This window comes from Gossypium hirsutum, chromosome A04 (assembly GCF_007990345.1).
Source record: "Gossypium hirsutum isolate 1008001.06 chromosome A04, Gossypium_hirsutum_v2.1, whole genome shotgun sequence".
NCBI classification, from domain to species: Eukaryota; Viridiplantae; Streptophyta; class Magnoliopsida; order Malvales; family Malvaceae; genus Gossypium; species Gossypium hirsutum.
Window position 1 is genome coordinate 9,984,847 of NC_053427.1, and position 16,060 is coordinate 10,000,906.

The 16,060-nt window shown below is 36.9% G+C and overlaps 1 protein-coding gene across 1 annotated transcript; it reads right to left on the bottom strand.

Annotated features, from left to right (window-relative positions):
• Positions 1-12,448: 12,448 nt before the first annotated feature.
• Positions 12,449-15,394, bottom strand: LOC107949983 (receptor-like protein 6). The gene has a single exon (XM_016884736.1). The coding sequence runs from the start codon at positions 15,392-15,394 to the stop codon at positions 12,449-12,451; it is 2,946 nt and encodes a 981-aa protein (XP_016740225.1).
• Between the last annotated feature and the right edge of the window lie 666 nt (positions 15,395-16,060).

The following is a 16,060-nucleotide window of genomic DNA, read 5'->3' on the forward strand; positions in this document are numbered from 1 at the left end:
ACCTCTATGGCTACAGGTTCAGACTTTTTACAACAGTGTGAACCCCTCAACAAGGCAATTGATCGACGTAGCCGCTGGTGGAACTTTAAACAATAAAACACCTGAAGAGGCTTACGAATTTACTGAAGAGATGTCACTGAATAACTATCAGTGGCAAGTTATGAGAAGGAATCTGACAAAAGTAGCTGGTGTTTTCAACCTCGACGCGGTCACTATGCTATCTAACCAGGTAGAACTTTTAAATAAGAAGATTGATGGTTTGTATGGTTCTACTCAGGTACATCCAGTGATGAGGTGTGATTCAAATGAAGGAGGAGTGCACAATACAAATTATCCATCCTTCAAACTTAGCACCAAGGAGGAACAAGTCCATTATATAGATAATAATTCTAGACCTCAAAATAACCCGTATAGTAACACTTATAATGCAGGTTGGAGGAACCACCCCAATTTCTCATGGGGTGGTCAAGGAATTCAAAGACCATAACATCCTCTAGGTTTTCAACAACCACCTCACCAATAAGAGAAGAAACCGAACCTTGAAGAGATGCTCACAAAATTCATCTCAGTGTCAGAAACTCATTTTCAAAATACCAAAACAGCACTTAAGAATCAAAAAACGTCGATTCAAGAACTTGAAACTCAAATAAGACAGCTTGCTAAGTTGCTTTCTGAATGACCACAAGGTAGCATGCCCAGTAACACAGAAACTAACCCAGGGGAGCAACTCAATGCCATCACTATCGCGATGAAGAAGGGTTAGTTTAATCTAAATTTGAAACAAGGCACGAGGTTGTAGTGATTAATGGTAAGGATAAGATGAATCATAGTACACAAGTCCCGGTAAGTAAACAGTATAAACCGCGTGTGCCATATCCTAAAGCGATAAGGAAAGACCACACGGACGAACAATTCGGTAAATTCCTTAAATTATTAAAAATATTACATATTAACTTACCGTTTATTGAAGCTCTTTCGCAGATGCCAAAAGCAGAAAAATTTTTAAAGGAGCTCTTGGATAATAAACGAAAGTTAGATGATGCATCGCATGTGGAATTAAACATAGTTTGCTCAGCCATTCTACAGAATAAGCTACTCAACAAGTTGAAAGATCCAGGGAGTTTTACGATTCATTACTTAATTGGTAGTTTAAATATTAATAATACGTTGGCTGATCTAGGGGCGAGCATTAATGTTATACCCTATAAAATGTTTAAACAACTAGGTCTTGGGAAACCAAAACAAACTAGGATGAGCATTCAACTGGCAGATAAAATAATTAGATTTCCTAGGGGTATCATAGAAGATGTGCTAGTCAAAATTGATAAATTTATATTCCCAATTGATTTTGTTGTTTTAGACAAGGAAGAGGATAATGACGTGCCTTAGATTTTAGGATGACCCTTTTTAGCAACTGGTAGGACTATTTGATGTTGGCATAGTATAATTAATACTTCATGTAGGAGATGACATCATTACTCTCCAAGCTCATGATTCAACTAAAATATCTAGTAAGCAAGATGACTATACAAGTTCTGTTGATATGAATAACATTATGGCGCAAATTTCTTTGCAGGAAACACCTAGAAAGAACGTGATTGAGCCACATTCTAGTCCATGTGACAAAAACAGAACGAGTTATGAGGAACGAAGACTACAAATTGATGAACTAGATGAATGGTGGACACATGTCAAGGAGAAACCAAAAGTACACGATGAATCAAAGCGATACCATGATGAGCATAGGGATGAAATAACGCAATTTAAGGTCGGGGATAAAGTATTGTTAGATGAAAAGGACCCCCGAATTGCTACTTCAGAGCTTAATGCAAATGGGGCAACTCCTTTCACAGTACTGAATGTTTTCCCATACGGTACAGTCGAGGTAAATCATTCTCAATTCGGCACTTTTAAGGTAAATATTACTCGACTTAGACTTTACGTAGATGATAGAATTGATAGTGAGAAAGAGGATTCTCGACTCCGTGATCCGCCTTGACCATGCGAATGAGAGGTAAGTTGAGCTCAGACTCTAAATAAGCGTTCATCCGGAGGCAACCTGAGCATTAACCTCATTAAGTAAATTAGTTTTTTTTTCTATTTGTTTTACAGCATAACTGCAGATGTTCTTGGCACACACGGCCTAGCACACGGGCGTGCTTTAGGCCATGGGATCCCCACAGGCAGTAGACACGGGCGTGGCCTTAGCCGTGTTAAAACAGGAAAAATATTTTTCCCAAGACAGGATGACACACGGGCTGCGATAAATAGCCACTGCCGTGCGACACGGTCGTGTGCACCACACAGTTAAGGGAAACAGGCATGTCCCAGACCGTGGTAAGACTGCACCGTAATTTCCAAAAAGATCAGCAGAGACACGGCCTATGATAAATCACCACGGCCGTGCGAGGCAGTCGTGGGAGTCACACGGACTGTCACGCGGGCGTGCTTGAGGCCGTGTCAGAACTTGCCCAAAAATTGAAATGATAAACAAAGTCAAAATTGACAACGGGCGTAGGCCACGACCGTACCTAAAGGTCGTGCACAATCCTGATCAATTGACACGGGCATGTTGGACTGAACACGGGCATGGGAGAAACGAAAGGAAGAATAACATGGCCATGAGATGTGGCCGTGTGGGTCACGGCCTAGACATACGGCATGTCTGAAGGCCGTGTGCGTTATTGACTTAAAACATGAACCCATAAGCATAAGCCATGCACATGGGCATGGAGAACCTAACACGGGCGTGGGTGAAGCGAACTAATATGCACACGACCGTGCGACGCAGCCGTGAGCACCACACGGCCTGGGCACGCGGGCGTGGCCAACGAACTGTGTGCAACACTGACTACGATTTCACGAAAAATACGAGCTAGGAACGCACCACATAGGCGACTCTACAACAAATTTGCCAACATTTTCACATATTGCCTCCAACACCAATACCTCAGGATCCAACTATCGATGAGGACTTTTGAATCCATTTATTTTTCGATTTGTTTTTCTTTTTATTTTATTTTTATTTTTGCATTTCTTTCTATCTTTATTTATCATTTTCTTAAAAGACCTTTATTAGTATAATTTGAATTTCCTTTTAGCTAGTTATTTCATTATTACTAACCATAATATCCTTAAAAATATAACTCCCTTAAACATTATTGATGGCATCTTAGTTTCAAAAGGTTCAGTCAATTGGTGCTACTCAGAAATATACAAACAGTCCCCCACGACTGTCATGTCCTGCTCGACCACGACCATAGCCACCACGACACCGACCACCACGATAACCTCTTCGCTGGGCACTGTGATTGTGGAACCCAACCTCTACCACCACCTTCACCTCTGTCTATATGTCACTTACACATCACGTTCACTGTCTCTAAACTTGTTTCCGCTCTTTCAAGGACTACATCCAAATTCAGGGCAGTTTCACTTCTATCCATCTCTTCTAATATTATGCTTATATTTCTATTATTTATCTTTGTACATTGAGGACAATGTACATCTTAAGTGTGGGGAGGTTATTTATTGTAATTATCAAGAAATCCCTGAATTTTTATCTTATTCTCAAATAATCTTCTCATATCACTATTAGAATGAATTTTGATTGATTTATGATTTTTATTGATTTGTTTTGAATTAAATCATAGGTAACTATGCATTGATTGTTTAAACTTTAAGACACTAGAGGATCAAGCATGATAAGTTGACTTTTGAGAGTTAAAATTTCTAGGCTATTTCCCTGAATTGAGGTATTATCTTGAAGTTTTGAATTTACAGGATTGACATCAAATACCCATAACTTTCGTGAGATTTTGAGCCTTTTAGAGCATATATTTTTCTTGCTCACTGATTTTATTGGTTATGAGTGTGTCAACTGTAGCACCCCAAACCTGGCCCAGACGTTAAGCCCGAATCCGACATGCCACATTGAAGTCAAAAACCCGTGTTCCCTTTTCAGTATTTTAAAAGCTGACTTTTGTCAAACTAACCAAGTGAATGGAAGCTGGGCACCAGGTAGGAAATCGGAAAAGAGAAGGTGAGCCATGAAGGCTGCTTAAGTACCAAGCTCTCCGATTGGATCCAATCCTAGACATGCCCACATCCACTGCCACACTTGGTTATAACAAGTTGAAATTTCTTTGAGTGATTATCTTTGGTAAATCAAATATTCGTGACGTCGTGTTATTTTTTTAAAAAAAATAAGTATTGTTTTGAAATCACGCCCTAAGTCTAGCTCATTTGAATTATTATCCATCAATTTAAAGTTGTTTAAAATAATATAATCCCAGAAAATCAAAGAAGAAAATAAAGTTAAAGTGGCCTTATTATAACCCAAAAATTAAACAGTAATTAAAAATAACTTAAGAAAACCAGTCCCTTTTTCAAACCCAAAAGTATTCACCATGGCCACTCTGAATCCCCTCCGGCTCCAAGTCATCCACATCAAGGCTCACCTGCAAGGTTAAAGAAGGGGTGAGTTTGGGGAAACTCAGTGTGTAAGGAAAACCCATTCAAAGCCCAAGTCAGCTCAAGCCCATTGGGCCTAAGCCCATTCAGGTAACAGTGGTACTGGGCCAGAGCCCTTTTTAGATTACAATAAACTAGGCCTTAGCCTCTTATTCAGATAATAGTATGGCCCATAGGCCCATTTCAAAATACATGCAACATCAATAACATATACAAAACCATTTGGGTAGACTACTCAACCCACCAACCACCACACTCCACCCGTACTAGCCATACACTCCATGTGGGGAATAGCTCAACCCACCCAGCCCAACACTCCACAGTTGCAGCATTGCTGCTCAGTTAACAGTAAATTGAGGCAAAGCCTCCAGTACGTGGACAAGCCACTTTCAGTACTTCCTCCGTCAATATCCCAGTCCCATGCATCAGATAATAACAACATGGCATGCAGTAAATAACAACAGTCAAACATGCATTTAGGTCAATTTAACCCTAGGGGTATTTCGATAATTTATCTCTTAGGGGTAAAACTGTAAATTTTTCACTTTTAAAGGTATTTCAGTAATTTATCTATTTTAGGGTTTTTTATGCATATTCTTACCTTTCACGTACTAACAAAATCACTACTGAGGGTTCTTACCGAATTGGGCCCGTTGGCCCATCATTCCAATTTTGGCCCATTAAGCCCAAAAATATCGAGGGCACAGGAATCATGCACTTTGCAGTCCAAACATTGCAGCTTACCAAAAACATTAATCGATGTACCTCACGAGCATTCGCACACTCACAAATCTACAAAATACCGGTTTTTGGCATTTCGGCTTTTCGGCTTTTGCCGATCTAGACTAAGAAAGAGGGTGTTAGTTACACACCTGTTTGCGACGATATGCTGACGAGATCCACACACGAACCGCCTACAATTGGATTACTAAGACGTTAATCTAACTATTCAAATACAAACTATGTATTAACCCCTTACAATATTCGGCCAACCACACCTACAGGTCATAGTAAGCTTATAAGAAATCAATAAGCAACTCATTAACAAATTTTTGTCAATGTTTACCACATAATCATAATTTCACTGCAAGCTGTCTTCCTGAGCAAGAGTCACTAAATCATTTATAACTAGAGCTATGGAACTCCAAATCAAGTGCCGTTAATTTTCCTGAAAATAGACTCATATATCTTCTATCCATAAAATTTTTAGAATTTTTGGTTTAGCCAATCAATACCAGATTTTTCTCAAAGTTTCCCATGTTTCACTGTTTGACTATCTGACCACTCTTCATTACGAATCAAATTTCTCATTGTACAGAATTCAAAATATGTTCTCGTTTATTTCATTTGCAACTAGACTCATTAAGCTTTAATTACATAATTTATTCAGCTTCTAATTCATCTCCCACAATTTATGGTGATTTTCCAAAGTCACGTTACTGCTTCTGTCCCAAGCAGATTTATTACCAAATCACTCTTTCACACACCTATCTTGCATGCATGATATTTAAACATGTATATCACCAATCAATCATCACATATCTATGAATTTACTTAGGTATAATCTCCATTTCATCATTTTAAAGCACAACATGTTAGCCGATTTTTCCCTTTAGCATCTAAGGCACATGCATGCTCATTTGTTTGGCTCAACTTCACCTATCTTCCATGTTTCATCAAAAGAACATGAAACAACAACCATTTCCTTCATTTTAATTCATGACCAAATGCTCACAACACAACCAAAAACCAAAATATGCTTCATGAGTTAGGGTAGAATCAAGAAGAACTCATGAACATCAAGATAGAAGCAAACTACCATGAACTTACCTTCTATTTTCTTCCCCAAGTGACCGAACATTCAAGAGCTTTCTCCTCTCCTTTCTCTTCTCTAACTTTCGGCTATGAAGAAAAAAGATGGACAAAACTTTGTTCTTTTCACCCCTTTTTCTTTTAATAAAATTTCATATTTCATCCATTTAATTCTTTAATACAAAAGACATGAAATGCCCATCATGGAACATTTACCTAACCCATTATCATGGAATATTTACCTAACCCATTATCAATTTTTATCAATTTGTACCATAAATTATGGATATCAAGTGCACATATTGTCTTCAACAATATGATGGCCGGCCACTTCATGTAAAATGGGAGGTTTGACATACAAATCCTCCTATTTTGCACTCCTATTTATTTGGCCACTACAAATTAGCCTATAGCATTTTCAAACATTTTCACATAGGTCCTATTTCATAATTTCACTCACTTTTTCTTATGGAACAAAAATTAACTAAAATTACCGGGTTCTATCTTAAGCTTGGGCCTTCTAGAGGCCCACTAACATAATTAAACCTATGCCAACATTCACAGAATTCCCGAAAATTGGGGCGTTACGTCAACATTGATTTGTTATTCTAGAACTTGCATTGATTATACATGTCGAGACCACACTTTTGATTTGATATACTGAAATGATAAAGGCACTTACGTTTTAATCCATTTTTTCCCATAAAAAGCCTACCCACATAATTGACCCCTAGTGAACCCATTTGAGTCTTAACTATTATTTTTTTGATTTTCCCCTAAATGTCAACCCACAACTTAACCCTTTTTGATTCATTAAGAATTTCCCTTTTTCATTGACTCCTTTTTATCGATATCTAATTTGATTAGTTACCTAATTATGTTCGTTTATTCCAGTTGCTAAATTATTTCTTATTATGTACTTTCTATTTAAGTACTTGTTCTTATTTAAAAAAAAAACTTATATATTTATATTCATTCAATTACATATTGTTCTAAAGAGCTTGGATAAGTAAAGTCATTATATTCAGAGAAAAGCTCACTTCATTAGTTTGGTTAGTCTTAATTCTGGCACTTGTTTGTAATTTAGTGATTAGTTTCACTTTTTCTAAGTTTGGTAACCTATTAAATTAATCTCAATTCTAACCCTCTTTTTCAGCCTTTGTCCACACCTTTAACCCAAGCCCCATTAAACCCGGTTAAAGACCTTTTGATTTATGTATCATCTTATTATAGTGGTGGAGATTTGATTTTCATGCAAGCCTATGGTAATAACTTTTCATGCTTGACTATTGAGTGCTTAATTATTGAACCTTAAACACTTTGAGTGATTAGAGTGAGTCTTTAGTGAGGATGTCAACCCTTTTCAATTTGGAATTGAAGGTAATTACTTAGATAAAGGGGGATACCTACGATTTTATGATTGAAATGTTCAATTTGGTTTGTTTGAAACTTTAATGTTCTTTTAGTTAAGCTCTTAATGTATGATTACTTGTGAATTATTTTGAACATTATTGATGAGAATTATAAGTTGAGAAGAATTTATTGTAATTGTAAGTTAAGGATTTTGCTTGAGGACAAGCAAATGCTTAAGTGTGGGGACATTTGATAAACCGTAATATAACATATTTTTACCCCATGCATGGCATATTTATGGATGATTTTTCTTTGGTTTCATTGAATTCGATGCTCCTAATCCTTTAAATTCATGTTTTATACTTAGGCAAGCATTGGAAGGTGAAAGGAGCAAGAAACAGGCCAAAAACAGACAAAATGGGCCTAATTCAGCATGGCACATGGTCTAGGCACTTCCACACGGGTGATCCACACGCCCGTGTTTCATGGCCGTGTTGACACTAAACCAAGTCAAAATTGCATACGGCCTGAGCACTTTCACACAGTCGTGTCCCTGTCGAGCCCAAGTCTAATTCTACTCGGAAAAGGCTAATTTTGGGCTATTTTGGACATTCGAAAGTCTATATAAACACCCTAAAAGAGGATTGGAGGGGGAAGTAGAGTAGAAGGCAGAAAATACTGAAAGAAAGCCATCGGAATTAGCTCAGAAGCAGGATCTACTTCAAGACTGAGGATCTCCATTCAATTTCCTTAGAAGTTCTTTGGGTTCTTTATGTTTTGTTGTTTTTCCAATTTTGAGATGTTTTCCTTTATAGTTATGTACTAAACTTCCTAAATACTTAAGGGAGATGAAACTTAGGACGAATCTTATTACTATTTGAATTATATGATAAATACTTGTTCTTATTCTTAATTGTGAGTTCTAAGTCTTGCTTTAATATTCTAAGATATTAATTCAGGTTTTTGATATGCTTATTCAGTGGAGCAAAAGTCCCTGTTTAAGAGTAGATCATTCATAATTAAGCAGAGTTGCATGCAATCCTAGAAATAGGACAACATAAACCTGCCGCATTAGAGTCAAATCTAATAAAGGAATCCATACATCAAGTTAATGCGACAATAAGGGTTTTAATTAGAAAGAAATTTCAATTAATCAACCTAGAGTCAATTGTTTTTAGTCTCGAGAGAGATATTAACATAAATTAGGGATTTATATGAATTAAGTCAAGTCAATAGTTCATTTAATTCAGAAGTAATAAGTGAAGTCTAGGAGGATTCTTTATTGGGTATTGTCTTCTCTATCAGTTTTCTGAAAAGTATTTTCCAACTTTAATCTTTGTCGTAATCCTAGTTAATTAGACAATTAGTTTTAGTTTAAAAACATTCTTTAAATCTTAGGCTAGATAATAAAAATATAGTAATTACTAGTACTTTTAATCCTCGTAGATACGATATTTCCAGTCTCACCATAACTATACTACTGTTCGATAGGTGCGCTTGCCTTAGTCAAATTTTGTTAGTTAGTTTCACGACCGTCACGGACAATATCATGTACACCTGAGAAATAGAACTTGCGACTGTGGGCGTTTGGCGCACTTCGCTATCCATGCACTCATGCAATTGTAGCTTGTCAGAATCTCCGTTTGGATCCCATGAGATATGTCGACGAAGTGTATGAAATAGACTACATGTACAATATGTGGAGATACATATTCCCACTGGTCCTAGATGAATGTAAGTGGTTGTCTGTATCGCTTGCTCCGTTTAAGTTTTTACCGGATAAAGAATTGCGTCTCAAACCAAAAGGTCGACATTGCTCGAGTAGAATAAATATTATGGATATCTGAGGAAGAATGAACCAAAAGAAGTTGTGCGGATGGCGTAGGAACCTAGGTCATACAATTCGATTATGTCCAAACTGAAATAGTTGATAATTGTTGTAATGAAACTATGTTGCATTATTTCTATTGCCTTGTTCAAAAGTACTTCTATTTTATTAAAAATATAAAAATAATTTACTATTAAAATATTAAAAATAACTTTTATTTTGTTAAATGAAACAATATAAAAATAGTTTGTACAAATATATTAAAAAATTCAATATATGTGCCAGTCGGAATCAGTGCCGCATGGGGGTGGTCGATGATTATGAGCTAGATTCCTCCTTGGTTAAGCTTCCGGCGGGGGTTGTGGTTGCTCCAATAGGGGTTGTGGTTGTTCCGATTGTGGGTGTTGGGAGGATGACCCACCTTAATAAAATAAAGAATGTGGAGCTGTTTGCATCACCCACGGCGAAGGCTTTTGAGTCTCATAAGGGGGTGGGGATTGGTAATGAGGTGAGCTCTCCGACGGTGCCTTGTGTGATCCTTTCAGTGACGATGGCCTATATATCGTTGGTTGACTCAAAGTCATTGGGAAAAGAGATGCACTGGACCATGTATTCCAACCTGGCATAAGACTAAGAAAAGGAAACATATAAGGGTTAGGATACATATAAGGGATAGGATACACATCTGACGTAATCTGAAGGGGATATGGTGTGGGTGTCATCGGTTGAGGAGTTGGGCCTGGTGATTGTGTAAGGGTTGTTGATGGGCCCGTGCTGTCATCCCTTCTCCTTGGATTTAAAGGGCCCCGTCGTTCCCTTTTGACACTAATTTGCCGATGAATCTGCTCTTCCGACAACAAATATAGCTTGTCATGGATCCTAAACCATGGCATGTAATCCGGCCCGCACGCTAACTCAAGAATGATGATCGATTCGCGATTAGGTATATGATCATACCGATTTTCCCAAATTTTGATATATTTTGAGAAGAATACCGACCAATTCGTATTCGATTGCTGTAAGTCGATTTTGTATTCACCATCGAGCAACTTAAGTGCCTCAGGAATCGGTTGTAGGAATCCAAATTGCTACAACACTCTATCCATCTGGTGCATCTCGATAGTAGCATGGTTGACTAATAGGACCTTAACAGGCCAAATGTTTAGATTTTGAAAGAATTCATCCGGAATTACTGCCCGAATTGTAGAATCCTCATATGGTGTCTATTGAAACTATATGAACGTGATAAAAATATTAGTTATGTACATAATACTAAATACTAATTATGAAACGACTATTTAATGTATATATATTTTATTTAATACTTACTTGCGCTTTCGACAGTTGGTCTAATAGAAGTCGTATATTCCAACATAACTTGTCCAATAGTTCCACCTAATTAAATAAATTTTAGCATACAATATTATTTTAAATCTATGTAATAATTGTAAAATAAAATAAAAATTTTACCTAGTAATGAGTGAGAATGTATATAGGTGGTTCACTCGAGGACGTAAATATGGAAAGTGAAACCAAGCCCATGATTGTAGCAGTGATAGACAACCTCTGATTTTTTCTTTAATTGGTGGCGTCACCCTGCACATATCCCAATACAATGTTGCCAACACGGTAGAGCCCCAACTAAATTTGCCAGCTACTCTAAAATCAACGAGTTTTAGCAACCACCTCAAATGTACGAGTTTTCGTGACAAATCTGACATCAAATAACCTTTATTCATCTCAAGGATGTATACCCGAGCATATCGTATTCTTTCTACTTCAGTCGAATCATTCCCTGACTATGAGAATATGTCTCATAACTAGCCCATCTCGATCCGACCTCCGTAAATATTATCCAGAATCGCACCCAAAAGATCATAGCATATGGCTCCCCAATCAGCAGATTGAACGGACCCAGTGAGTGCAGACCCATCCACCGGCAATCCCAATTGTAACTGCACATTCTCCAAAGTGATGGAACACTCTTCGCATAGAAGATTAAATGTGTGCGTCTTGGGTCTCCACCTCTCTATTAACGTGCTAATGAGTTTCCAGTCCAATTTGCACCCCCGGCCTATAGTGGCCATGTGCCAAAAACCTGATTCCCTCAAGTAATTTTCTATCAAGGGTGATGGAGGACCAGACATATTACGAAATATAACATTGTAGCACCCGATCCACAGATTGTTATAAAAAATTATAAAATAAAATTTAATTAAAATTACATAAATGAAAAAAATATTAAATAATATCAAAAATTAAAATTAACTCTTACCATTTCCGGAGATATATTTATGATTGAGATGAATTAATTCCCCGACCATTACTAACACGATTAAATATTTTTGAAATTATAAAAAATAATACTAATTTAGAAAAAAATTTAAAGGAAATAATTAATTAAAGAGAGCTTTGAGAAATTTAAGGAGAAATTTGAGAGATTTGAGAAATTTAGGGAGAAATTTGAGAGTTTTTTTGCCAAAATTTGAAGAAATATTGTGCGAAAAAATATGAGGGAGGGGTTTTTATAAATATATATATTTTACCGTTGGATCCTCCAATGGTCAAAAAATCAAATAGCCGTTAGGGAAAAAAAGCATGGAGCAAAACGTGCCCCTAGGGGAGCGATTTTGCCTCGTTATCAAAATGCTTCCACGTCAACGTGTTTTATGCTGACATAGCAAAATCGCTTTCCCAGGGGCTCGTTTTGCTGAAATTTCACCCAAAATTGCTCCTATGTGGATGCATTTTGTCGTTTTCGGTCATTTCCGGTAAATAATAAAAAAATTAGCCCATTTCCGTAAATAAACTTGGAAAATGGCCTTGTAAAACAGTCTAAAATAATCCAATTTTATACTGAGGAGAAACATGACATGTCTAATTTTTTTTATTGAAAATCATGCATGCAACTTTGATTATAACTAGAATACATGGAAAATATTGTGGAAAATATGCTAGAAACAAACCCTATAGCATCCATTGCTAATTCTTTCTCCTTCCATTTCGATGGATCCTCCTTCTCATTCTCTTTTTTGAGTTTCGCTTGATCATTTTCACTAGCCAACGGGGTCTCTCAGTTGTGAAAACTATGTATCCAATACTCAATCCAAGCACTAGTCCACTTCCATAACCCATTGCTGCAATTTTCCAAACAAGTGTTGTTTCAAATTCGTCCGCAACTGTTGATGGAGGTGATTTTGGTTCCTGATTGTTGCCACATTTCTTTGACAAAGGAAATCCACATAGTCCTGAGTTTCCATCGAAGGAATCATTTGAGAAAGTATCGAAATGATTAGCTAATGGTATCTGCCCCTCAAGATTGTTATGAGAAAGATTCAATGCTCCAAGAAATGTCAAGTCAGTTAACTGCACTGGGATTCTTCCTTGAAGCTTGTTTGACGAGAGATCCAATGATTCAAGTGCTGCCATTTTTCCAAATGATGGTGGGATATTACCTGCTAAGCTATTGTGCGAAAAGTTGAGCACTATGAGTGAGTTAAGTTCTCCAACTTCTTTAGGAATTGACCCCTTGAAATGGTTGCTTGAAAAATCAATAACTGTGAAAGAAGTTAAAATTCTCTCAAGTTTGAAATCCAACCCTTTCATTGTTATAATTATAGAGGCTTGATAATAATTTCCTCCCATGTAATTTGGACCACTTTTGTCTACCGGAATATCTTTCATTGATTTTAAATTTTCAAATAGCTCAGGTGAGATGTGACCAGTGAACCCATTTCGAGAGAGATCAATCATTCGAAGGCTGCTAAAGGAAAATGTTTCATTGAAATTTTGCATGTCACCATGGAATCTATTAGACCGAAGGACAAGAACTTGCAGATGTGGATGCATACCTAACCAATAAGGAAATGTATCATTTATTTTGTTGTTGCCCAAATCTAAAACTTCCAAGTTGTGGCAGTTCTTTAATGACTGCGGAATTGATCCCTCAAGTTGGTTACCATTGAGATTAAGTGTTCTCAAAGCAACCGCTAAAAGCTGGTCGCTAAAAGTCCCAAAACAATCTGGAATAGTTCCACCCAACTTGTTAGTAGACAAGTCAAGTACAGAAACAAAACTCAAATTGCAAATCTTAGAAGGGATCTCTCCAACCAACTCATTGTTTGAGATTAAGAAATAATGCAATGCCTGTGGTGGAGTTGGAAGTGGTCCTTGAAGTGAATTGAAGCGAAGGTCCAGAATAAACAGATGCTTCCCTGGAATTTGCTCAACGTTAGTCAAGAAGTTCATAGAAAGGTTCAAAGTGGCCAAGCCCTCCCATCCTTCGGCTTCCCATTTTGTAATAGAACCATGAATTTGGTTATTAGAAAGATCTAAATCTTGCAACTGCGTGGATGCATTCAAGAAGCTTGGGAAACGTTCCATGTTGCAAGAAGAGAAAAGAAACAGCTTTATAATGGGTAGGGTTGAATTGGCACCATTATTGCAGCTAGTTAATGATAGTAAGCTGTTATGTGAAAGATCAAGGCACATTAGATTCCTAAGCTTCACAAGCATGCATGACTTGATATTTCCCCTCAAGTTATTAGATGAAAGGTCAAGAGAAGCAAGGTTGATGAGGTCAAAGAAAGAACTTGGAATTATTCCCTGTATTTCATTCTCATATAAATAGACTTGTTGGACTAGATTAGGCTCTTGGATTGGGTCAATAGGACCATTAAGTTTGTTATAGCTGAGATATAGATACTCCAAAGAAGGTAGACTGAACAACCAACCTGGTACTCTGCCACTAAGCAAGTTTGCATTTAAGTTGAGTTCTCGTAGATACGAAAGTCCACTTATGTTGTTGGGAAGGGTACCCTGAAGGAAATTAGAAGAGAAGTCCATGGAAGTAAGGCTAGTGAGGTTAAATGCTGATGATGGGAAGAGACCACTGAAATTTTTAGAGGAAAAATCCACGAAACTTAGATCGTTTAAGCTCCCAAAAACATCAATAATTTGCCCTTGGAACATGTTGCCTGAGATATCCAAGAAGGTGATTTTTGTGAGGTTTCCGAGGGCTGAAGGGATTGACCCCATAAATACACATCTATGAAGGTTAAGTTTTTTCAAGTGTTTAAGATTACCAATTGAGCCAGGTAACCCTTTTGAAAACCTTGTCCTTGAAACATCCAACAAACTAAGGGGACTGCTCCAATTTGTTTCTGGTAGATAACCAATGAGATCTGGATTACTACTTAGAATGATGTTTTGAAGGTATGGAAGATGGAAAAGTTGGGTTGGGAAATTTCCTTGCAAACCACAGTTAGAAAGACTTAAATGCTTCAATGAGACAGTCAAGTTAAGGAAAGAATAAGGTACAACCAGAGACAAATTTATACCGTCAAGGATCATATTTTCTAATTTTGTAAGGTTGTGGACAAGCATGTTAAAATCATGGTTCCTAAACAAAAGATAATTCTGACCGAGATCAAGCGAAACTAGTTCTGACAAAAGAGAGATTTCAGGTGGGACAAGACCAGTGAATCCAGTGGAAGAGAGATTGAGATAAGTTAGACTCCTCAACTTACCAAACTCAGATGGGATTTCAGAGTTGCCGAAATAATTACCGGCAAGGTTAAGCCACTGAAGGTTTTGAAGTGAGAAGAGGGAACTGTTTGATTTGAGAGAACCAATCAGTCCACTACAACTGAGATCAAGGCCGATCACATTGCCTTTCTTGTTATCACACACCACACCCTCCCACTTGCAACAATCAGTACCTTCATCCCAAGAATCCATCTTATGAACAGAAACAATGTGAACTTCTTTTGAACAAATACTAATGGAAAGGGAAAGGTTGCTCTTGAATTGCAGCAATGCAGAACTCTGTTGGGGACGACATAAATGTGTTGGAGGAAGAGACAAAGAAAGGGATAGCAATGAAGAGCTGAAGAAGCCCAAAAGCAAGCATAGGATTAAATATAACATCTTTCTCTTATGAACTCAATAGAAAAAAGATGAACAAAGAATTTGGTTGTGTAGTTGCTTATATAAGTTTCCAATGGAAACAATTCCACTACCAATTTATGCCATTCGTCAATTCATTTAGTACTTTTTTTTTTGTTTCTATCTTGCTGGACACGTCCAGCAATGGCCGGACATCTATACTTATTAACAGCAACCCATGGTTGTATTAACTCCATATGGCATTATCACTCATAAGGTTTCCTTAAAATAAGTTAATTTAGTATAAATGGCGTCAAAAGCACAGGTCAAAGGTGAGAAGGATAAAGCTAATGCATGTCTTCATTTGATTTATATATTATAAATGAATTATTATTTCGCCATGACTTATATTTTAACCAAACAATTAGGCCTAATGTTGAAATAGGTGAAACAGTTACCATTGTTGGCATTTAAACATCTGTTCCATTTTACTTTGTTATAATCTACATAATTAAATTCGAATCAAGTCGTTGATCATCTTCTGCAATGTGCCTTGCAATATATTTTCTGGTGTTGGCACATCTTTTTTTTTGTATTGATTTATAATATATATAAAAATACGAGTTTAGAAAAATTTTTTGATTCATGAGAATGTTTTTTTTAACATATTACAAAATTCACATTTTAAAATAAAAAATTCGAAGTAAA